At 40.3% G+C, this 26,415-nt stretch overlaps 1 protein-coding gene across 1 annotated transcript in view; it reads left to right on the top strand.

Moving 5' to 3' along the window:
• The first annotated feature begins 232 nt into the window (after positions 1 to 232).
• Positions 233 to 26,415, top strand: part of TCERG1L (transcription elongation regulator 1 like) — a 247,800-nt gene continuing 221,617 nt past the window's right edge. Inside the window, exons 1-3 of the mRNA XM_070754209.1 lie at positions 233 to 547; positions 3,433 to 3,579; positions 13,279 to 13,459. Of these exons, the coding sequence (XP_070610310.1) occupies positions 233 to 547; positions 3,433 to 3,579; positions 13,279 to 13,459 (643 nt within the window). The remainder of the gene's footprint in view (positions 548 to 3,432; positions 3,580 to 13,278; positions 13,460 to 26,415) is intronic.

Raw genomic sequence — 26,415 nt, forward strand, 5'->3', positions numbered from 1 at the left:
GGAGCTCCGAGCAGAGCCACAGAACGAAGTGGGAGCCTCGCTGGCTCCTGAGCCGTCGCCGCCGCCGTTGCCGCCTCCGCTCGAAGCTTTCTTCCCGAGCGGGGGCACTGATGGGCATCGCTGCCTTGCCACAGCTGCCTGGAATCCAATCCGGTGCCTGGACTGTTGCCGCTGCTTGCCTTCGCGGGAGGCGCCCCCCTGCGAGCGGTGGGATCGTACTGTAAGATGTAGAATGCGCCCAGTGCTTAGAGCCAAGCGGCAGCAGCCTCTCCTGTGGCCCAGAAATGCGGAACCCCCAGCACCTCCTTGGATTTGGATGGTCCCGAGCGCGTCTGGGCTTTTTCGGATCGGAGGCGCTGCCGGGGTAGTGCCCCCTCCTCCTCCTCCGCTGCTGCTCTCTTCGCCTCCTCCTCCCCCACCTCCCCCGCCGCCGGCCCCGTTGATCCAGGGGGTTTCGAGCTGGCAACTTCCCTGCGATCCTTTTGTGCCTTTGATGGCATCGGAGCACCACTCGGCCGTTCACCAGCTTCCGTTTCTGAACGGACAGGTAAGGAAGGCGACTTTTCTTCCTTTTTCTCTTTCGGTCCCTTAAATCATAGCCGTCGCCGCTCGGTGCTTTTTTTTTTTTTTTGGTTTCTTAGATGAGGGTTTTTGATCGTGAGCGCTTCTTGACTTCCGCAGACTACGCAGGTCTGCCCCACAACCCCCGTGTTAGATCGTTTAAAACACAAAAAGAAAGAAAGAAAGAAAGAAAGAGAGAGAGAGAGAGAAAGAAAGAAAGAAGGAAGGAAGGAAGGAAGGAAGGAAGGAAAGAAAGAAAGAAAGAAAGAAAGAAAGAAAGAAAGAAAGAAAGAAAGAAAGCCACGGCGGTGCGAAAAAAAACATCGAAGACAACCTTAGGATGCGTAGGTATGAAATATGTAACGTCAGAAGCAACTTCAGTCGCTGTCCGAAGAGCCGTGGTGCTGAAGTTATCTGCTTTATTTTTTCGACTTGCGGACGTGAGCCACTGTGCCTTCTTTCCACAAGACTTAAAAATCCTGGCGTGAGAGAGACTACATTAAGTATTAATAAGAATTTATTGCTAATGCTGAGCTTGTAATTTCCACTCTTAAACCACATAAACAGTGCACATTTTTAAATCTCCCATGTGTAGAAAATATATTCCCCAAATATACTGTCTTCATAATAAGATTGCAGTTAATTTTAACAGTTAAGGGTTGTTTGCTACTAATTTATAATACTGTACTTGTACCGACTTCCTACTGAATAGGATCTGTTTTTTAAACACAAATCCTGCTAATACCATCTTATTTGTCTGAAGAACAGGAAGATACATTTTACAATAAGCAACAGAATTTGGAAATGTTTATTATGTCAATCCCCACTGGGGGGGGGGGATCAGCCATGAATCAGCCTACTGCAGATGAATTCCTGTTTATAAAGTGGCCAATAATCACTAGATTCTCTTAAAATTCATAGTGAAGTATCTATTTCCCCATCAACATAAATTGGAACCTTGTATTAAACTAATCTAAATAAAAGCAATGTAAATATTATTCTAACACTTCATTAAAATCTTTGCCACAAGCTTAAACAAATCTTATATTATATAGTCAATGTATTGGTTCTGCTGTTATGTTCATTTAATGGTTTTTTGGGAAAGCAACACATTTTACATATTCCCCCCCAGTTCTTAAGAATTTTTCAGAATTCAGAGCTGTTTTAGAAGAAGATAGGTTGCCACATAGCTATCTCCCCAAAGCTGTTATGTCAAAATTCTGCCACTAGAGGTATTTAGTGACTAGAAACTTGTGTTTCCCTTCATGTATAGAGATCTGCAAAATATTTATTTTAATAATGGAAGAGTATAGGTGGTTACTTATGAGTCTCCTTATTAGGGGCAACCCTTTTTCCATTGATTTAATGGTGTTGACTGAGACAATATTGGTCAGACCTATAAAAAAAAATGCTGTGATCCACAAATATATCCAGTAGCTTTGAATGTGATCTTGTAGCGTTCAGTAGCAGACATTAACTAATCTTGATCAAATATTAATTTAACCAATAGATCTCATTAGCATTTTTTTAATGAATGCTTAAATTATTTATGAAGATTGTAAAGTGAATGTTAAAATAGTGGTAGGTGATTAAGATTTGCCTTTAAAATTAAATTTGTACATTCGATTTCTTCAACAATACTAATTGTGGAATTATTGTTTGCAATGCCTCAGACATAGATTTGATGCTATTTCATTTAAACATTATGAGATGTAAATTTTGGTGATTATTTTCATCTTCTCAGTAAAACAGCTACTGTAGAAACATACTGTATGCTGACACTTAATAGAACTATAGAAAGAAAGCTTGGTGAAAGCTCACTATATATATAGAAGAATTAAAAAATGTAATCGCATTGAAGCAAATGAACATTTTGGTCATTCATAATAATGCAAAATTAGGAAAGAGTAGTGATGAACGTTTCAATCATACAAAAAAGCTTTTCTTTTGTATGAAAGATACTTTGTTTGTTGTCTGTTCATTAGAGTACGTAAATCTTTATATTTGGATAGCAGTATGTTTATACAGCTGTCATTGGCTTGTTTTTCAATAATATTGCATTGCTTTATGAAAAAATTCATCATAGAAATTTCACAGTAAGAATAGTTCAGAATATGAAGCAGTCATTGCTATATCTGTTCAGGAACATAACCTGTGGCTCATCATGATCCATCAAATCAATGAAGTCCTACATTTTTTCATGGTTCTATTTGCAACAGTAGAGCTATATTCATGGCATGTAATTTTCCTCAATATATTGTGCAACCAAGTCAAGGAGTTGTGCATTCCACAAGGGACCTATGACTTAAAATGAACTTATGGTAAGGGATAAATTCAAATAGGTTGTGTAAAATCCTTCCAAACCACAGATTTGTTTTGACTCATATTTTCTGCTATTTCACATTTTTAAAATGTTGTTTTTAATCTTACAATTTCTCAATTTCTTTACATCTCTCATTAAATGCTTGACTGTCCATGAATGGGGTTTTCATCTGCACCTGAATAATGGATGGAAATGGATACATGTCTCTGCTGCTTTACTCAGATTCAGATATTTATCTTGGTTTGCTACATTACATTAAACACATTGCATATGATGGGCAAGTTTGATCAATGGTCATACATCATCATGAGTTATTTACTGTCCTATTGTTATATGAGTAAAGTAATAGTTCAATCCCATAATCCATACATTTTAATAACCATTCCATGTTCTGAAGGAAACGTTAGAATATACAGTACATTGATTTATACAGTATATGTTTTCAAGTAGTCTTGTAATATAAATTAAGATCTAAAAAACCCCTTGCAAATGCTATAAAGTATGATTTAATATAGAGAATTCTAACTGTTCCAAAACTTTTGTTTTAGTGGATATTTGGACCTCACTCTCCAGTAATTGGATTTTCACCTTCCTCAAATGTGGAGTTTGTTCCTCTTTTTCCTCATGTGTATACTACCACTGCTCTACCACATTCTGGGAAACGTTGGGTAGAAAAGAGATTACCTAATTGCAAGGTAAGTTCCACTCCTGCTATTTTTGGAGACTTTGCAAGCAGCAATTTCTGAAAATTACAAATAACCTCAATCTGGTTTAATGGTACAACAAAACAGCTTTTCTGTGCATACAGAACTTAAAATACAGAGTCTGATACGTTCAGGGTCTCTTGCTTAAGCAAGGGGAGGTTGGACTAGAAGTCCTCTGAGATCCCTTTCAACTCTATTATTCTGTGTTTTATATACGATTTTATATTTTATATTTTTGATGGTTGCTGTATTCTGGGGCATGTGATTACCTTTTGCTACTTCCCTGAGGAGCAAAGTCAATGGGGAAATCAGTTTCGCTTAACAACCATATTACTAACTTAACAACTGCAGTGCTTTGCTTAACAACTGTGTTAAGAAAGCCTGTAAAATGGGGCAGATTTCACTTAACAACTGTCTCACTTAACAATAGAAATATGGTGCTCAATTGTGGTAATACATTGAGCAGTAGTTGTATTAAAACAACATGTCTGGCATTCAATATTAAACTTGAGAGCTGTTTAAACTTACTTTGACCAGAGATCCAGATGGAATATATATATATATAATATATATAATAATATATATATGATTCGACACAAAAATATGTAACCCTTCCCTGGTGCAGAGCTGAAGGGATTGGATACTGTAGCCTAGAGGATAATTCTCTGCCTTAGAAGGCAATGGTTGCAGGTTCAAGTCCCAGTGGGTATGGCTAGCTGATGAGGCCAAAATAAGGCCAAAATAGATCTATCCTAGTCTCCCTTAATTTTAAAATTCAGCAAAAAACCCATGTGACACATACAGATAGAATTGTCGGCTATCTATAAAATTAACTGCCTTGGAAATGGCCCTGGGTTGGGCCGAGAGGCAAATAAGGAGCTGTGATGTTCCTTCAATACACCAGGGTGACTCAACACAAAATATGTAACCCTTCCCTAGTGCAGAGCTGAAGGGATTGGATATTGTAGCCTAGAGGATAATTCTCTGCCTTACAAGGCAATGGTTGCAGGTTCAAGTCCCAGTGGGTATGGCTAGCTGATGAGGCCAAAATAAGGCCCGGAATAGATCTATCCTAGTCTCCCTTAATTTTCAAATTCAGCAAAAAAAAACCATGTGACACATACAGATAGAATTATCGGCTATCAATAAAATTAGGTGCCTTTGAAATGGCCCTGGGTTGGGCCGAGAGGCAAATAAGGAGCTGTGATGTTCCTTCAATACACCAGGGTGATTCAACACAAAATATGTAACCCTTCCCTAGTGCAGAGCTGAAAGGATTAGATACTGTAGCCTAGAGGGTAATTCTCTGCCTTAGAAGGCAATGGTTGCAGGTTCAAGTCCCAGTGGGTATGGCTAGCTGATGAGACCAAAATAAGGCCGAAATAGATCTATCCTAGTCTCCCTTAATTTTCAAATTCAGCAAAAAATACATGTGACATATATATATGTCTGTCTCTGTGTGTGTGTGTATTTTCTGTTGGATATGTGATATATATATATATATATATATATATATATATATATATATATATATATATATATATGTATGTATATTCGATATATATATTTAAAATTCCAAATAAATATTTAAAAAGATCAAATCTTTATTTCATTTCAGCCAATAGTGCAGTTTATTGAGTCTTTATTGAAACAGAATAAAAAATAAAATTACAGCTATATGTTAAAATTTAAAGCAAATTCAGTCCAACAAATGATCTAAAAAGATTTAAAAAGTTTTGTGTTTATCTAATCTCTTCTTTTTTTTTTCTTGGCTTTTTAAGTATTTAGGTCTAGGAAGCAGATCGAAAACTTGTAGCTTTGTTAAGGCAGATAGATCGTCATCCTTTTTCAAGGGGAAAAAAGGCATTTTGTGCACTCACAGGTTGCAGTTCTCCACCATGTTTGTTGTTGGTTGTCAAAAATTGAAAGATATCGATGACTTGGCTAAGTCTAATGTTTGATCTAAAGACATGTGTAGTAGCAGCAAAAACACCAAAAGTCTATCTCTGGTGGAACGGGACAATGCAACTATTGGTTAGCATTGCAACAACATAAGAATAGTGGGGTTTTTTTAAGATACAACTTCTCTGTGGACCAGGAGAGCCGAAGAAACCCTCAGCTCAGCTCAAGCAAGGCTGAGCCTGGAGAGCTTTCAGTTTCAAGGAAGGACTTGTTCTGTAAGAACAATCTGAAGGCTCCCAGAGTGACCTCTCAAATCCCCTCTCTAAAAGTTAATGATGAATGGTTAACAGAGAGACTGAAGGGGCTTAATTATGATTTTACTTTAAGAGGAATCCTATTAACTGTATTTCAATAAATTAACTGTTTAACCTTTCACTTCTGATTTTACTTTGGTTTTGACTGCATGATCTAACGCTGTGTCTAACAGAGTGGCATTTATTATTTTGCTCCAGCCGACGTTATGGCCGAGATATGGATTGAACAGTTTTTAAGACATGGGTTTTTAGGATTGCTTAAATTGGATTTTAATGTGTTAATGGGTTTTAGCTTTAGTATTGGTCTAGTTTTGACTTTAATTTATGGTATGCTATGTCTATGTATTTACTTTTTATGCTGTAAGCTGCCCCGAGTCTTTGAAGAAGGGTGTTCTAGAAAAATAAATAAATAAAAAAACAAGCAAGCAAGCAAACAAATAAAATTACTCTTTACAGTTTGGATAGGGCAATGATGGCAAACTTTGCCTGACTTCTGGTCAGCACAAAAGGCCTGTTTTTTTGCCCTCCCCAGGCTCCATCAGCTTCCTTGTAGCCTGGAAAGGGCAAAAATTGCCTTCCCTGGAGGTCCTCCAGAGGTCAGAAATGGCCCAGTTCCTGAATTCCAATGGGCCCAATAGGGCCCATTTTTCACTCTCCCCAGACTCCAGAACTGAGCTAGGGCAATGGTTCACGTGCTGGTAGATATGGCACCACATGACACCTCTGGCACATGTGCCATAGGTTTGCCATCACGGGGATAGGGTATTCTACTTCCAGAGTGACAGGTGGGTATTATTCTTCAGTGATTAAAGTATGCAATCAGTATGTAAGTTGAATCAAAAGCCTAAGATTGAATAATAGAAACATCAATGAATTATCTATCTATCTATCTATCTATCTATCTATCTATCTATCTATCTATCTATCTATCTATTATATTTGTATGCCTCCCCCTCTCCGTAGACTCCGGGCGGCTAACAACAACAATAAAACAGCATATGACAAATCTAATATTTAAAATACCTAAAAAACCCTTATTAAAAAACCAAACATACACACAAACATACCATGCATAAATTGTATAGGCCTGAGGGGAAAGGAATATCTCAATTCCCCCATGCCTCACGACAGAGGTGGGTTTTAAGGAGCTTATGAAAGGCAAGGAGGGTGGGGGCAATTCTGATCTCTGAGGGGAGCTGGTTCCAGAGGGTCGGGGCTGCCACAGAGAAGGCTCTTCTCCTGGGTCCCGCCAAACTACATTATTTAGTCGACAGGACCTGGAGAAGGCCAACTCTGTGAGACCTAACTGGTCATTGGGATTCATCTGGCAGAAGGCGGTCCCGGAGATATTCTGGTCTGATGCCATGAAGGGCTTTATAGGTCTGTTTAGGGTGACCCGCTCCCTTCTTAACCAGGGGGGAGCTGGGGAGCCCTTGCAGAGCAGTGCCGAGGATTTTAACACGTTTTTCGCTGATAAAGTCACTCAGATCCGGGCCGATCTCGACTCCAATTGTAATACAGAGTCGACTGACAACGAGTCAGTCGAGGTGACTGGGGCATGTACTTGTCCACCTGTCTGGGAAGAGTTTGATCTGGTGACACCTGATGCAGTGGACAAGGCCATTGGAGCTGTGAGTTCCGCCACCTGTTTACTGGATCCGTGTCCCTCCTGGTTGGTTTCGGCCAGCAGGGAGGGTGACATGGAGCTGGGCCCAGGAGATTACCAACGCTTCCTTAAATAAATAAGCACTTGTGCGCCCCCTCCTCAAGAAGCCTTCCCTGGACCCTGTCGTACTCAATAACTATTGTCCAATCTCCCAACCTTCCCTTTATGGGGAAGGTTGTCGAGAAGGTGGTGGCACTCCAGCTCCAGCGGTCCTTGGAAGAAGCCGATTATCTAGGTCCCCAGCAGTCGGGCTTCAGGCCCGGTTACAGCACGGAAACCGCTTTGGTCGCATTGATGGATGATCTCTGGCGGGCCCGGGACAGGGGTTTATCCTCTGTCCTGGTGCTTCTTGACCTCTCAGCGGCTTTCGATACCATCGACCATGGTATCCTTCTGCACCGGCTGGAGGGGTTTGGAGTGGGAGGCACTGTTCTTCAGTGGTTCTCCTCCTACCTCTCTGGCCGGTCGCAGTCGGTGTTAGTGGGGGGTAAGAGGTCGGCTCCGAGGTCTCTCCCTTGTGGGGTACCTCAGGGGTCGGTCCTCCCCCCCCCTGCTATTCAACATCTACATGAAACCGCTGGGTGAGATCATCCAAGGACATGGGGTGAGGTATCATCAATATGCTGATGATACCCAGCTTTACATCTCCACCCCATGCCCAGTCAACGAAGCGGTGGAAGTGATGTGCCGGTGCCTGGAGGCTGTTGTGGCCTGGATGGGTGTCAACAGACTCAAGCTCAACCCGGATAAGACAGAGTGGCTGTGGGTTCTGCCTCCCAAGGACAACCCCATCTGTCCGTCCATCACCCTGGGGGGGGGGGAATCATTGACCCCCCTCAGAGAGGGTCCGCAACTTGGGCGTCCTCCTCGATCCACAGCTCACATTAGAAAACCATCTCTCAGCTGTGGCGAGGGGGGCGTTTGCCCAGGTTCACCTGGTGCACCAGTTGCGGCCCTATCTGGACTGGGACTCATTGCTCACAGTCACTCATTCCCTCATCACCTCGAGGTTTGACTACTGTAATGCTCTCTACATGGGGCTACCTTTGAAAAGTGTTCGGAAACTTCAGATCGTGCAGAATGCAGCTGCGAGAGCAGTCATGGGCTTACCCAGGTATGCCCATGTTTCACCAGCACTCCGCAGTCTGCATTGGCTGCCAATCAATTTCCGGTCACAATTCAAAGTGTTGGTTATGACCTTTAAAGCCCTTCATGGCATCGGACAAGAATACCTCCGAGACCGCCTCCTGCCGCACGAATCCCAGCGACTGATTAGGTCCCACAGAGTGGGCCTTCTCCGGGTCCCGTCAACTAAACAGTGTCGGTTGGCGGGCCCCAGGGGAAGAGCCTTCTCTGTGGCGGCACCGGCTCTCTGGAACCAACTCCCCCCGGAGATTAGAACTGCCCCTACTCTTCCTGCCTTCCGTAAACTCCTTAAAACCCACCTTTGCCGTCAGGCATGGGGGGAATTGAGACATCTCCCCCTGGGCATGTTTAATTTGTGTATGGTATGCTTGTGTGTGTGTCTGTTAGTATATGGGGTTTTCTTTTAAATTTTAAATGTTTTAAACTTTCTCGGATTATTTATGATTTGTTTTTCTCTGTTGTGAGCCGCCCCGAGTCTTCGGAGAGGGGCGGCATACAAATCTAAATAATAAAGAAATAAAGAAATAAAGAAATAAAGAAATAAAGAAATAAAGAAATAAAGAAATAAAGAAATAAAGAAATAAAGAAATAAAGAAATAAAGAAATAAAGAAATAAAGAAATAAAGAAATAAAGAAATAAAGAAATAAAGAAATAAAGAAATAACCAACACTTTGAATTGTGACCGGAAACTGATCGGCAACCAATGCAGACTGCAGAGTGTTGGTGTAACATGGGCATACTTAGGGAAGCCTATGATTGCTCTCGCAGCTGTATTCTAAGGCGTACAAATATAATAAATAAATAAATAAATAATTCTGCACAATCTGAAGTTTCTGACACTCTTCAAAGTAGCCCCACGTAGAGAGTGTTACAGTAGTCGAGCCTCGAAGTGATGGGAGCATAAGTGACCGATCCAAATAGGGCCGCAACTGGTGCACTGGGCAAACCTGGGCAAATGCCCCCCCTCGCCACAGCTGAAAGATGTTTCTCTAATGTAATGTGAGCTGTGGATTGAGGAGGATGCCCAAGTTGCGGACACTCTCTGAGGGGGTCAATGATTTCCCCCCCCAGGGTGATGGATGGGCAGATGGAATTATCACTGGGAGACAAAACCCACAGCCACTCCATCTTATCAGGGTTGAGTTTGAGTCTGTTGACACACATCCAGACCCCAACAGCCTCTAGCACATCACTTCCACTGCTTCGTTGACTGACCATGGAGCTCTATGGGGTCTAGTGCTGCGGAGAGGTCGCAACAGTGCAATCTGGTCAAGAGCCTCTGCTGCAGCCTTGTTCCAGGCCTCAGCAAGAGACTCTACCGACCTGTGGATGAGTGCATCTGGAATAACTCCAAGCGCCCTTGGAAAGCCCTCTGTGTCCATCAGGCCTCTGGGGCAGAACCACCTAGTCAGTTCTGCCTCCGTGCGGGGAAGGATTGGAGCCAGGAAATCAAGCCATAGTAGAAAATGGTCTGACCATGACAAAGGCAACATTTCTAAGCCCCTTAGTCTCAGACCATTACTGAATTGCTCAGAGAGGAATACCATGTTGGGTGCATGCCCCCCTCATGAGTCGGATCCTGTACTACTTGAGTCAGGTCCATGGCTGTCATGGTGGCCATGAACTCCTGCGCTAGCCCAGATGTTTTACCGAGTGATGGGAAGTTAAAGTCCCCCAAGACAATAAGTCTGGGGAATCCTACTGCCAACCCGGCTACCTCCTCGAGCAGCACAGGCAGCACTGTTGACATGCAGCTGGGAGGCAGGTACGTGAGCAACAAGCCCACCTGAACCCCTAAGTCCAACTTCACCAGGAGGGACTCACAACCCCCAATCTCTGGAGCAATGAGTCTACGCTGGCAAAGGCTCTCCCTGGCTATAATAGCCACTCCCCCTCTTCCCTGGGGTCAAGGCTGATGCCATATCTGAAATCCGGCTGGGCAGATTTTAGAGAGAAGAACTCCTCCCTCTGGGCCCAGCCAGGTTTCATTCATACATGCCAGGTCGACCTCCTCATCCAGGATCAAATCCCGGATGAGGAGAGCTTTATTTACCACCGACCTGGCATTGAGTAGAAGTAGCCTGAGTCCAGAGCCAGAATTATACTCATCACCAGTACTCTGGGTTGAGCTCACGGAGCCGGAAGAAGGAATTGCTATTAAGCATCATTCTCACCCCCTCTAGTCACTCTGGTCACACTAGTCAGTTGTTCTAATATTAGCTAAAACCTACTCCACGGGGCACTCATACTGGCAATCTTTCTCCTTCATCCCACTTTATCCCCCTTGGTACCAACAGCTCTCACCCATTGGTGCCATGCAGGGGGGTAGGGGCTGGGTCATTGTTTCTAGATGTTCCTTGCCCACCATATATCCGCAGACATCCTCCGTCGCCGACAGCAGGTTGCTCCTACCAGCCTGGATCCTTGGCGTCTTTGGTTTCACAAGCAGACGGATTCACCTCGATCTCGGTGCTGGTCTTCGCTCCACTCCTTTCCATTGTCCTTTCGCCTCCATCACCTTGGCACCGGTCACTCTCACTCACCGGTGCCGAGTCGGGAGGCTCAGTTCGGTCGTGGCTGTTTGCTCTCCCAATTTCTTTCCTCCCCTTCGGCGTTTTACATCCACGCGTGGCTGCCATCTTCCACACCCCAGCTGATCGCCCTGAAGAACTCTCTCAGCACCGCAATCTCTGGTGCCCCTACAAACAGGGTGAAAGCACTCAATTTCCAACCCCCAAAATGGGGGACACAGTAGCAGATAGACCTCAGACCATTTCCAGCCTGGATTTATTCATTTCTGACGATTTTCCACTGTAGTCTCAGAGGAGCGGCAGACCCACCATTTCCTCACTGCTCACACCGGAACCTAGATTATTGCACTGAGCTAAGAAATAATAGCATCTAAATAGATATCAGATATCAAAGAGAGTCTACCAATATGTGATCAACAGTGCAAAGATTTTGGTCCTTTGATGCATTTAGTAAATTTTCTCAATAAACATTAAGATGCTTTTGAAACAAGTTTGTCTACATGGATATAATCATGCATACATACTAAATCAAAGACGTCCTAATACTTGACGATCTGTAGCAATGATAGTTTTAAATGTGTTCACTAATCCACTCTTCTTTAAAACAATTATCGTTGTATTGAGCACTACATTTAAATTATTCATGGCAACCAGAACTGAACCGGTACACATGTACCAAAATAATTTCTGAAGATTTGGACAATTTTTATCCATAGCCAATACAGGAATCCATCATGTTGCCAATCTATTCTTGATACTATATTTCCATATTTTCCAGCAACTAATAGTTGATAAAATTTGATCAGCGTCAAAATTTCTTACATATTTGGGTATCTTTTTTATCTTATGTAGATTTATTAAGAATATTTTATATGCTGCAAATTATCATGTTAGTCCATGTAAAAAGGCTGAAATCCAAATCACAGACTTAAATGGCATTTGGCTTAAAGCCTAAAATTAAGATTCATTTATTTTTATTTTTATTTTTTACCTTAACAACCTCAACAAAACGCTTCCATTTGTTTTTAATAGCGCATAAGGTAGCCAAATACTTTTAATCCTTGCTTGCATTACTCATAGTTATAAACAAACCTTCCTAATTTTAATTGGTCTTTTAGTTAGCTCATCTCTCGAGGACAATCTTTTATTAATGGATGATGAAGATGTGTTCTAATATTGAAAGCAGTGAAGATTCCTAAATGTAGAGGCCAGAAATAGGGGGTGTTTGTTGCAACAAAAAAACTTGTGCCATCTTCTGTTTGTCATTGCACATGTATAATAGTGTGACCCAGTTTTTGTCATGTTGATAAAAGCCTCCAGTCTTGCAAATATCTCTGGCCAGAAGAGAGGAACTGCCATTTTATTTTATTTTATTATGCCACCCATTTTGTTTAATTTGATTGTTTCCAGATGGAAGTTTATTTGCTTCTCATTTGAAAATATTTCTGAAGATTGGGAAGACTGTAAGTCTTATAAAATACTATAGTGTTATAAAAAAGTCTTATAAAGTCTTATAAAATCTCATACCTGTACATCTCTTTCCCTTTTATTAACCAAAGTTCCAACAGTAGTATAGGACAGATTACAAACATTTATTTATTTATTTATTTATTTATTTATTTATTCATTCATTTATTCATTTATTCATTCATTCATTTATTAATCTAACTCAGTGTTCATTTTCCATGGATAAATCTTTATATATTGCTCAAAATAAATAAATAAAGGGAACACTCAAATAACACATCCTAGATCTGAATGAATGAAATATTCTCATTGAATACATTATTCTGTACAAACTGGAATGTCCACAACAGCATGTGAAATTGATTGTCAATCAGTGTTGCTTCATAAGTGTTCCCTTTATTTTTTTGAGCAGTGTATATAAAAGCTGCAGCTTTTATCAGCTGAAAAGTATTTCTGAATAATTGGAGAGCTGGTTATTTATTTATTTATTTTTAAAAGGGATTGAATTTAGACAAACTTAGATATGTTTTTGAAAACCCTTTTGAAACACAGGCTAGCAGTTAACAGATGGATAAATGTTGATATTTATTTATATGAATGAATGAATGCATTTGTATAGAGATATATTTCCTTTATATATATTTATATGTATCTTCTGTGCAGATTTATTTGAACAACACTTTTGCTCTTGATTCAACATGGATACATCCCAAGGAACTAAGAATCTACCAAGGACATGAAAAGCCTCTTGCTACAACAAACCAAGTAGCTGTGGCAGTATCTAGGCCAGCCACTGCTCCCAGGCCCTTTCCTACAGTGGTATTAACACCTCAAACAATTCCAGGTTAGTTGTAAATAAATAACATTTTAATTATATACATTCCTGCATGATGATGCTAGTATTATAACTTGTCTGGAGGCAAGCATTTGAATGACAATCATCTCAAATATGTATCATCTCCAGAATGTGTAAAACATCGGAATATTTTTCGATTTAGAAAGTGTTTTTCCCCAAGGAAAAGTTTAAATGGCAGGCCACATTGCACATTGTTTTTGAAGTGCAGTATGATATGGCATCATTTAAGTCAGTGCTTCTCAAACGTGGCAGCTTGGACTTCAATTCCCAGAATTCCCCAGCCAGCAAATTGTGTTTCAAGTTTCCAAGATTGAGAAACACTGATCTAAGTTGTGTAAGCTGCTTCTAAAATCTTAGCATCATAGTGATGAAAGGCCATTGAATTCAACTTTGACTTTATTCAAATCCAATTCAAAGCAAGTCTCACAGTTTGCTGTCCAGCTTCTGTATCAACATAGCCAGTGAAAGGAAATTCAGAACCGATTTTGGTAATTGGTTTCAACTTCAAATTACTTTTATTGATAATTGTTTTCCTGACCTTTTCCTTGAAAGCTTCTAAGAGTCATATGGAGAGGAGGTGGAAAGCCACCTTCGCTAATTTGATTACCTCCTCTTTGAATGTAAAAATTATACATTTACTTCCCATGATCTGGTAGCAATAACAACCATTGTTAAGCAATGTCACATACAATCATAGATGACAAATACATGTACATCCCCAGGTGGTAGCAAGAAACAAGATGATACTTGTTGAAATAATTTTGGAACACCTGTTGTCAAATTATAAGTCTTACATTTCTGCCTATTTCTTGATGTCAATATTGACAAATAAAGTAGAACTATAACTATTTCTATGGTTTTGAAACTACAAGTTAATAATTTGTCTTTTTATAGCCATATCATGCTGTTGCCTCATGTTTATTTAGTAAAAGAACAGTACTTTCTTACAAGTTTTTCAGGAGCTCAGGGGTTGTTGTTCTTGTTGCTGTTATTTTGAGAGGGTGAAATTAATGGGTAGCAAATGAAGGAGATTCAGAGCTCTAGGAAGGTCATATGCTTCAAAACCTAAAATATATCACAAATATTGTGTCTGTTTAAATCTTCTTGTAGCATGTAACTCTTGATAGTGGTATTACATAGGTAGTGTGAGGGGGGAAATCATTCTCCAAGCTTTTGGGTTGATTTTCAATTGTTTCAGTGCCAAGCAAGTAACATGTTGAGTGGAGTTTTCAAACTTTCAAGCCTGGTAATGAAACATTTGGAAACTAACTCACAAGCTTGGAGAACAAACCTTTACCATTATCCTACACCCAACATACAGATATTCTTCATTATTGTGCAGGGTGCTTATACACTGGTCAAAAGAAAGTTTGTACATTATTGAATTGAAATGCAAGTGACATTATGTGCATTATGGTTTAACTTTTTGTGGGGAGGACTGCTATTGTCACACACTTTTATATGATAATGTGAGCACAAAAATAATACAAGAGAGGCAAAAACTGACTTGTAAGAATGCCCATAAAATGCACAGAAAAGAGCAATGGCAAGGTGAAGTACTATTACAATATGACTAAGTATTGCATGCCAGAATATGAAAAATACAAATAGCAGGGAAAGCAGATAACAACAAGACCTGGTAATGGCCAAGAGCAGGAAAGTTGAAGAGACAAAAGAGACAATTCAGGCTTCATAAGACCAAGGCTTAAGAACAAAGGCATACAAAGCCAGAATTGAGAATACAGCAATAGACACCCAATGCCATCTCTGCAAAGAAGCTGAATAAACTGTGGATTAGCTGTTATAAGAAGGTTAGCTGTTATTAGAAGCTGTTATTAGAAGATTAGCTGTTATAAGAAGGTTGCCCAGACAGATTGCAAAACAATGGCAACAAAGTAGCAACAATGGTGCATTGAAATATCTGTAAGAAATTTTCCTGCAAGCCAGAAATGGTAGGATTTTAACCTAGACAAAGTAATAGAAAATGAAGGAGCTAAAGTGGATAATTCAAACTTTAGAATTCAAAGTGATAAGAACTTGCCCTACGATATCCCAGGCTTAACGATTGTCAATAAGGAAGGGGGGGAAATCTCTGGAAAGTGGGCATTGCAATACTTGGAGACAGCAGAATAAAAAATAAAGAAATGGATCACAAAATTTAAAAATCTGCAAAAAATAGCAGACTGACTATGAGGCAAAAGAAAGCAAAGCTAGTACCGACTACCGGAAAGCAATTGGGGCATCATTTGAATAACATTGGCATTGACATTAGTCAATTTCAAAAGGCAGCTTATTTGGAACAGCTTACATCCTTTAATATTATCAAAGAACAACACCTGCCTAACCCAGTCTGTGGGAAGGACTTGAAAGGTGGATAAAAATGCCACATCAAGTCTAAATATCTGGATGATTGTGTGACCAACTATGATGTTTTAAATAAAGAAGATATAACTTCCATAAGATTTTGGCAGGAGTATCGCTGAATTGTTGTATGATTTTGCCAGATAATTTCAAGACCTTATGTGATCTTGAGATGTTGAGAATATCTCCTTAGGTATCAAGAGATTTATCAAAATCTTGACTAATTTCAACTATACAGTGGTACCTCAAGATACGAACCCCTCGTCTTACGAACAACTCGTGATACGAACCCGGGGTTCAGAAAAATTTTGCCTCTTCTTACGAACTTTTTTTGAGTTATGAACCGGCGTTCGGAGACTGCTGGGAAGCCGCGCGGCTGTTTTAAAAGGTGACAGGCGGGCGGCGGGGCTTCCCAGAAGCCTCCCGAACGCCGGTTCGTAACTCGAACAAAGTTCGTAAGAAGAGGCAAAATTTTGCTGAACCCCGGGTTCAGTTCGGGAGGTTGCTGGGAAGCCCCCCAGGCCGGCTGCGACCTTTTAAAACACCCGCGCCGCTTCGCAGCTGTCTCCCGAAGCCAAACGCGGAAGTTCGGCTTTAGCGTTCGGCTTCAGGAGACAGCTGTGAAGTGGCGTGGGTGTTTTAAAAGGTCGCAGCCGGCCTGGGGGGCTTGCCAGCACCCCCCCGAACCTGGGTTCGGGGGGGTGCTGGGAAGCCCCCCAGGCCGGCTGTCACCTTTTAAAACAGCCGCGCGGCTTCCCAGCAGTCGCCGAAAGCCGTTTTTTTGCGGGGGGTTTTTGGTTGCATGGATTAATTGACTTTACATTGTTTCCTATGGGAAACAATGTTTCGTCCTACGAACCTTTCGTCTTACGAACCTCCTCCTTGCACCAATTAAGTTCGTATCATGAGGTATTACTGTATTTTAAATTTAATTCAACCGGGGGGGGGAGGTAGGGGCTCGAGTATTATCTAGGCTTGTGGCTGCTCAGTGCTCAGAGATATAGCCTTGCATAACCTGATGCTTATAAAAATAAATTCTACAGATATTGAAGTACAGAATTTTATTTGTCCTCCTTGGCAGTTATGCAGAAATAATTGTACCTATATATCTCTATACCTGATTGTGGGGAATGAAAAACGATAACAAGAAGAACAAGCAGGAAATATCATTTAATTTAAATGTATTAAGTAACCTAAAATAACTGTTGCTAATTCATTATGAAGCAGTGAAAGTTGGCAAGTGCTCACTAAGCCAGATTTGGCAGTTGTAAATGACGTGGAAGAAGAAACTTTTAATTTTCTGCAGGAAAGAGTAATGAATCATTATGTTCTGTCAGATAAAAAGAAACTGTTTAACACTGCACAGATTTAGTTATTTGGGAGTGGGGAGGGAGTTACCTAAAGTGGGAAGCATAGCGTATATTCTAGTACTCTTGTCTAATCAATATAACTTGTTTAGAAGAGGAGAAACTGTTCAGACTTTATACAACACAGAAAAATTGCTAACTACCCAATGAATCATATTATTATATGGTAATTTAGATGTAGCCTTTTTGCATGCTATGCATTAGTGATCTTTCCTCATTCAGTGTGACATTCAACCAAATTATATATAGGCTTTGAATTTACTTGGTCACTTTACTTTTTAAGTAAAACAAGTATATTAATGTGTCAAGATGAGTAGCTATAGAAAGTGTTGCTTTTCTTCCTTGATAGCAGCAAAGGTTGATTATAGTTTCCTTCAAATTTCATTTATTTTAACATGCAAAGGATATGGTCGGTCTTCAAAAGGCTTATATGTTTTCAGAGAATAACCTGATGATATCCTACCCTTAAATTTCATTTTATAAACTATAATACTGTAGATTTTGTGAATCTCTTGGTAGAGAACCAATAACATTCAGAGCCTAAAGATTTGGAGAAGTATCCATCAACACTTGATTAAAAGCCCATTATGAAGTGAACCCATCACATTGTGTGCTCAGTTGTTCTCTTTTGGTCAATTTTTCAATTTGGTTCTAGTAATAAAGTTGAATTCTAAAAAGTATTCTGAGCATAATAAAGGTGGCTTCTAAAAAGCATCCTTATATTGACACTGGTAAAGCTTCTTGATAGTTTTACTTCAGGCCTGGAAGAAACCTATGTCCTCTTTTCCTGCTATCTGACTAACTATTGCCCTAGGCCATCAGAAGAATGGAAACTGAGATTGTGGATTCTGAGACAGAAGAAAAACAAGGGTTTGAGTCGATTATATTAGTATTGTCAGGGTTCCAAGTAATATACCCACAGCAAACAAAACTATGAGAAGGGCAGATTCCTGAAATAATAGTTTTACTGGATATGTCATATTGACACAGGTTGATGTAAACTGACTCTAAATGTTCCTGTGGTTTTCACCTAATTAAAACTAGAGGTTTTTCACTTTCTCAAAACAATCAGTCACAGGGTCCAATTAGGATACAGTCCAGTTGCTAGGTGACCTTAGCCCTCTCCTTCCAAGTACCTGCTGAAATATCCCTGATTCCCAAGAGAACGTATTTTGTTGTGGTTACAAACTCCAGCTATCTCCACTTCCTATCCCTATCCCTGCTCCAATTGGGGCAGCCCTGAAGCCTCAAAATGGCCTCAGTCAGGTCAGCTTCAGGGTTGACAGGTGTCAGTCATGGTATTAGTGATGAGAATGGTATGAATTATAAGGCATTTACTCTAAAATTAGAAAATACATTTAATTAATAGATCTTTCTGGTTTCTCCATATTTTTCTTTCATGTAAGCCATTTCCTCTTCTTTGCTTCATTTACAGCATGCTTTTGAACTTGTTTGACATCATTTTGAGTTTTATTATGGCCAGGTGAAGAGGCTGCTACTATTCTTTCTATTTTTACCCTTGTTACTCTAAATCCTCATTTAGAGATTACTCTAACCCTCTGGGCAGGGGTCCTCAAACTTGACAACTTTAGGACTTGGGGACTTCAATTTCTAGAACTCTGGGAGTTGAAGTCTACAAGCCTTAAAGTTGCCAAGTTTGAAGACCTCTGCTCTAGAGTAAAATCCTCATTACTCTAAAAAGGGGAGAGGGCTTTGCTTTGACAATGCTTTTTGAAACCACCTGGCCTTATTTCAAAAAGTGAAATGAAATGGCCACATTGCTTCACTTCAAATGTTCTGATTGTTCCTTACAGTTCTCTTAGATGCCTTCTGCCTTGGATTGAATTGTGAATGGAAAAGAGGGAGGCTTCAGGCCAGAAGAAAAAACAGAACTGCTGAAAATTTTTCTCTGTTATTAATTAATAGCAATAATCTATGAAATAGTTCTGCATTCCATTGTAAGATTTTCTGTTGCTTTAGAGGAAAAATGAAATCAGGTCCTTTTCTGGGAAAAGTTAGAATCATTTATGGTTCCTTGGTTACTGTTTGTTTTTTGTTCCTGAATTTCAGCTTAACAAGGGCCAAATCTCAAATTTGCTAGCGCTTTCTGTTCCTTAAATTCATTTTTTATTTTCCTTCTATACCCCACTGATGCACAGAATGACACTGACAAAACACTTTCAAAAACTGAAGCAAATGGAGAAGGCTTATCTTATTTTATCTGAAGAATGCCAATTAATTAACTGTTGCCAATTACACTGACAGCTCAATTGTAACTTATGCCAAACACATTATGGCTTCAGAATATTAATGAGATAGTATGTATTGTGATGTTTCTTTTGAGATATGCATGAGTTCCTGAGTATTTGTTGATGCATCACAGAAAAAAAAAGAATTGTGATTGCAGTAAAATGTGTTATGAAAAGATGATACTAGATAAATGGATGGATGGATGGGTAGATAGGTAGATGGGTAGATAGATGGGTAGATAGATGGGTAGATAGATAGATAGATAGATAGATAGATAGATAGATAGATAGATAGATAGATAGATAGATAGATAGATAGATAGATAGATAGATAGATAGGCAGGCAGGCAGGCAGGCAGGCAGGTAGTTCTTCAGGTGACTCAGAAGCTGATTTCTGTATAGTATCATCACAGAAGCAATGAAAAGTTAAAACAACAGGAGTGAGAATCAAGGAAGAAAGAATCCAGGTGCAAAGAATAAACTGAAAAAGAAAGCACGATTTCTTATCCACAGTGAATAATTTTGTTTTGTTTTGTAGGTTCCAAACATCAGTTTGATTGATAGGCCAATCCTAAACCTATGATTATTTTAGATAGCTGCTTCAGTCAATAATGTTGTCACTTATCACATGTCATACTTAAAACAGATCTACAATATGAGTCTCATAAGCCCCTGAGTAGCTCACAATAAACATACGTAATTAACTCCCCCCCCCAATTTTATTTTCAACTGTGAAGTAAGTTTGCATAGAGGGTTTGGTTCCAGTGAAACACTGAAATTGTTGTACAACTAATAAAGTAAAGAACTGAAAAGAGTGGCATTGTTCAAGCACTAATGATCTTGAAGAAAGTTGAATATATTTTCCTTTCTTTTCCTTTAATTTTGGCAAGCTTATTGTCTTTAAATTATTGAAGGTATATTGCCTTAAGTATATATGTTGCTGAACCAAGGGAGCAATCATTTGTTTTTGTTAAAGCTATTTCTAATTTGAGTTAGAACTAATCTAATTTAATAAATAACTTATTAGAGGGAGCCACTTTAACATGTTTGTTTTCAATACATAGCTGCTTAGTATCATTAGAAAATCCAAAGAATTTACCAAAAAAATTTCAGAGGAGAAAAAGTTTTATGGTTTCAGTTTTTACAATGAAAATTGATGGGTTTTTAAAAAGATAGTAATTGCTATGTTTCTGCTTTTCAGAAATTACATTCTATGCAGCAGTGACAGGCAACTTCTAGGCATCTTCCACAAAGACCATGGGGATGTTTATTAATTAATTCAAAGAATTTATTAAGCTTTTGAAATTTCAAATAAATGCTTCCAAATTTAGTCAAATTTAAAGGCAAGGCACGAGGACATCAAAATTCACTTTCATCAAATTGAGCAACAATTGCCGAGAGGCTACAACTCATTCCTAATTTTATTGTTGCTTGTAAATCAGTATGTTTATGCCATTATTCTTTTTTAGGTAGACACAGCCAATTAATATGGGTTTTGGTGAAAATAGGACTTTCAGGAATGCAATGGTGAACTGAATGATGGCCATGATGAAAGTGAAGCCATTGGATGGATTGACTCTTCAGAATTCCTTTTCATATCAAGGAAAGGACTGAATCACCCATGGACTGGCTCCATTCAAGGATCTCTATGAAGAGATCATAAAATAGAAATCTCCTGCAGATTTGAGAGTTGTGGGAAAAACTATGCTTCCTAAACTACAGTTAGTACCTTCTAAGGTACCGGTGTCAAACTCGATCATATCACGTGATATATCACAATGGTATTTTTGACTTTGCAGGTCATGAGTGGACATAGACTGCATGTGAGGCATCTGGCCCATGGGCCACCAGTTTGACACCCTTGTTGTAACAGATACTGATTTTGTCTACTTCTTGTCTACTTCTTTAGGAAGTTGTTCATTAGTGGGTTACTAAAGTTAAGAACCTTCTGAAAGCCAAGATTCATGATCAGTGTTCCCTCTAATTTTTTTCCGGGGTGGGCGGAAAAGTATAGTGTCTGAGCGGCAGTCCCTTTGGGACTGGGTGGCATAAAAGTATAAATAAATAAATAAATAAATAAATAAATAAATAAATAAATAAATAAAGAAAGAAAGAAAGAAAGAAAGAAAGAAAGAAAGAAAGAAAGAAAGTGTGGGCGTGCGCTATCACACATGAGTGAGTTCTTGCAGCTATAATTCTATATTTTCAATAGTTTATTTTCAAATAAACAGTAATCATTCAACACTCCAAACTAAGATTAGCCTCTCACAACAGCCATTGCAAATTATAAATCCTTCCCTCTAGAAATACCAAGATGTATTTGAGAACTTTAGCTTTAGTCTGTCACTCTCAGATTAAAAACATTATCAATATACAATATATTCATAAATGTATTTAATAAGTCAAAAAAGTCTGGCTCGCCTTACAGTTTCTCATGTCTGTCTCTCACATTGATGATGACCATTCCATCTTTGTCTTTATCCATTCTCAAATACATCTTGTATTTCTAGAGGGAAAGATTTATAATTTTCAATAGCTGTTGTAAGAGGCTAATCTTAGGTAGTTTGCAGTGCTTAAATGGGTGCTAGAACAAATCAAATATAATAAATTAACCATACCTATTGGTACATCCAGACTTTCTATCTCTCTCCCTGCGTTTCTCCCTCTTTCCCTTCATCTCTCCCCCTCTCTTTATCTCAATTCCCTCTTTCTCCCTGGGCTGCTGTGCCTGCCCTGCAGCCCCACCACGGACGGACTGCCTTAGCATCGCCCCTTCCCCCCACACACGCTGCAGCTGCCGGACCATCAGCGGCACACACACACACACACCACACATGCTGCATTTCTCCCTGTATTTCTCCCTCTTTCCCTTCATCTCTCCACGCACATGCTACAGCTCCCGGACCATCGGCGGCACACACACACGTGCACACACTCCACACACACTGCGTTTCTACCTGCCTTTCTCCCTCTTTCTTTCTTGCTCTCACTCACTCTCTCTTCCTTCCTATCTTCTCTCTCTTTCTCTTTCTCTCTCTCTCCCTTCCTTTCTTTCCTTCTCTCTTCCTTCCACTTTTTTCTCTTTGTCTCTCTCTTTTCCTTCCTTCCCCTCTTCCCCTCCCTCTCTTTCTCCCTCTCTCCCTTTATATTTATCTCTACCTTCCTTCCTCTCTTCCTCCCTTTCTCTCTCTCTCTCGTTCACTTTTCTCTCCCTTCCTTCCCTCCCTCCTTCTGTCCTCTCCTCTTTCCCTCCCTCTCTTTCCCTTCTTTCTCTCCACGTCTCAGGTGTGCAGCTGGCTTTGCTGACCGGCACAAGGCTCAAGCCAGCTGCCCTGGAAAGCCAGGAAGGTCCTCCTACCCCCCCCCAGCCAAAAACACAATGGAGGTCTGCTGCCACTAGCTTGAGCCTCCCATTGCTCCACTCGGCTTCGCTTGTCATCCTGGACCTCCATTGTGTTTTTGGGGGGGAGCAGCGGGAAAGCCCTGTGCCAGCCAGGAAAGCTGGCTTTCCAAGAAAGCAGCGCGCTTTTCAAATGCGCTGCTTTCTTGCAACTCTTTCCTGGGCAGGGGGAAGGGAGGAGGCCACCCCCCCCCCCCCCTGGAAAGAGATGCAGGAAAGCAGGGTGTTTAAAAGGTGCGCTGCTTTCTTGGAAAGCCGGCTTTCCTGGCCGGCACAGGGCTTTCCTGCTGCTCCCCCCCGAAAACACAACGGAGGATGACAGGCAGGGCGAAGCGGGGTGGAGCTACGGGAGGCTCAAGCAGGCAGTTCGGCGGAAGAGGAGGAGAGGGGGCGGATCGGGCGGATCGGGCGGGCGGTGGGCAGTGCCTTCTACTGCGGGCGCCTCCCCGCCCCTGCCCATGGGCTGGCAGTGGTATGGGGATTGCGCGCCTGTGGAAAAGGGTGCGCGGGGGGGGTATATGGGGTGCGCGCGTGCTCACGCACGCAGCTTACGGGAACGGTGTTCATGATGTCAGGAGAGTTTAGATGAAAAAAGTTTTCTATAAGTTTAAAGATTAAATAGAAGAACTATAACTTTTGGAAAAGACCAAAATGGGAATAAGAATGTTGATTTTAGAAAATTAAGTGGCTAGATGAACTTCTTGAAGCAAATTTAAAATAAAATAAAATAACACAGACACAATATAATAATATAATATAATAATGTAACCTAAGCTAAGCTAAGCTAACCTAACCTAACCTAACAATATAACATAACATAATGTAACCTAACGTAACGTAACATAACGTAACATAACATAATATTTTAAAAGAAATCTTCTCATGTGAATTTTTTACTGATTGAAAAATAAATATATGCTAAGTGGGAATTTTGAAGGTGGAATAGATGGAACAAGAGAGAATCAAAGATTATTTAAAGGAGAAGACACCCATTAATATTCAATGGAGCAATATTATTTCACTGTAGAAAAAAATAGGGTAGTTTGGAAACAATGGGAACAGTGTACTCAGAAATTACACAATTGTTTAACCTTAAAAAAATATGGATTTAATAAAGAATATAGAAGAAGTGAATTTACTTGATAAAACAGAAGTTGAAGCTGAAGTGAATTTGGATTTGAATTTGGATTCAGTTCAGTTCAGAATCTAAAATTGTGTTCCTTTCAATGGCATCTTGAGTTTGGGGAACAGCCAGAACTTGCATGGGGCCATATCAGGAGAGTAAGGAAACTGTTGAACCACAGGAGTCTGTTCTTTTGCCAAAAAAATCTGAACCAAGTGCGAGGAATATGCTGGAGCATTGTTGTAATGGAGGTACCAATTTCCCGTTGACCACAATTCTGGTCTCTTGTGCCACACAACATCACATAGGCGATGGAGGACATCCCTGTAATACTCTTTGGTGATTGTTTGACTCTGTGGTGCACACTCATGGTGTACCACACTGTGGAAGTCAAAGAAAACAGTCAGAATCAATTTGACATTGTTGCGCACTTGGCGGGCCTTCTTTGGTCTTGGTGATGTGGAATGCTTCTACTCTGATGACTGGGATTTGGTTTCTGGGTTGTACCTGTACACCCAGGACTCGTCACCAGTGATTATGGTGCTCATGAAGTTGGGGTAATTGTTTGTGGAGTCCACCATATCCTATGAGACTTCAACATAACATTGCTTTTGCTCTGCTGTCAGCAGCTTTGGCATGAATTTCACCACCACTCTCTTCATGGCCGATTCTTTGGTCATAATGGAATGTGCTAAAAAAAGTGCTGATGCCCAACTCTTCTGCTATTTCTTGGATAGTCACCCAACGGTCCCGCATCACCACAACATTCATTTTGGCAATGACCTGGTCATTTCAGCATGTTGATGGCCGACTGGAGTGTGGTTCACTCTCCACCAATGTGAGGCCATCTTTAAACTGGTTGTACCACTCCTTAAGCTGAGTGATGCCCATAGCATTGTCACCAAAAACCGTCTGAATCTTCCAAATGGTTTCCACCTGGCTGTCACTCAGTTTCTGACAAAATTTGATCCAGTAGCACTGCTCCAGTCATTCTGTCATTTTCCATGCAATGAAAAACAGACAAGAGCACTACATATTACCTCACTGAAATGCTGCTTGCCAGCAACAGACACTATTGATGGGGGGGAATACACACATGCACATGAAGGTTCAAGGTCAGTTCATGCAAGCGCACTTGATTCAAATCCATCGGGTTTTCACACACAAAAAAATAAGATTGAATACTTTTCTAACAGACCTCGTATATACTGAACGTCTGTCAAAGGAGCAGGTAAGCATGGTTTTCATACTTTGGGATGAAACATCAATAATTTGTGCTTTCTGGATGACAGTACTCTGCTGTAAATGCAAATGAACTGCAAGCTCTACTAATGAAAATAGAACAGAGAAAACATGGGACTAAGATTAAATATAAAGATGATAAAAGCAGTGATGATAGGTACAATGACAGACTTTAGAACTGACAATGAAGTTTCTGAGATGGCAGGTAGCATCTGCTTTTTAGGATTGACTATCAATAGTAAAGGAACCTTAATCAAGAAATATGTCTGATTAGATGAGCAATGAAAGCCTTGGAAAAACTATTTGGATGTCATGATGTGTCTAGAATTTTGAAGATTAGAACTGCATGACAATGAATTCTCTGTGATATTCTATGGAAGCAAAACTTGTGTTTTGAAGAAATTGTAGAAGGCAAGAAAGAGCATAGACACTTTTGAACTCTATGTTGGGGAAGGTATTCTATGAATAACAGGGATAGCTAAAAAACCAAACACTGGATCATAAAATTAATTAATTAATTGGATTTATATGCCATCCCTCTCTGAGGACTCAGGGTGGCTTACAGTATATTTAAAAAAAACATTGAGAACATCCTAATTAGTCTAAAACCCCCTATAATATTAAACATCAATCATTACTGTTCACACAACAGACATACATACATTCGTCAGCCAAGAGGCTAAGTCTAATGCTCCCAAGCCTGGCAACATAAATGAGTCTTGAGACTTTTGCGGAAGGCAAGGAGAGTGAGGGTAGTGTGAATCTATGGGGGGAGCTGATTCCAGAGGGCTGGAGCCTCACAGAGAAGATTCTTCCCCTAGGCCCCACCAAGAGACATTGTCTAGTTGATGGGACCTGGAGAAGGCCGACTCTGTGGGACCTACAAGATGCTGGGGCTCATGCGGCAGGAAGCGGTCCCGCAAGTAATCTGGTCCGATGCCATGTAGGGCTTTATAGGTCATAACCAACACTTTGAATTAATAAAAATAAATTAATCTAGAGTTTTCATTCAAGTGACAGATGATCACGGTCAAATTATCACATTATATAAAATCTTTGTTCTATTTCAAAGTCCATAATCCTGGGAAACATGGAAGAAAAAAGGATAGATAGGCCTAATTACAGAGGCAGTGAATAAGAAGGTGGAAGATCTGAAGGGGCTGGTAGGGAACAAATAATACTGGAAAACGTTTAGTCACAAT

Source organism: Erythrolamprus reginae, chromosome 5 (assembly GCF_031021105.1).
Source record: "Erythrolamprus reginae isolate rEryReg1 chromosome 5, rEryReg1.hap1, whole genome shotgun sequence".
Lineage (NCBI taxonomy): Eukaryota > Metazoa > Chordata > Lepidosauria > Squamata > Dipsadidae > Erythrolamprus > Erythrolamprus reginae.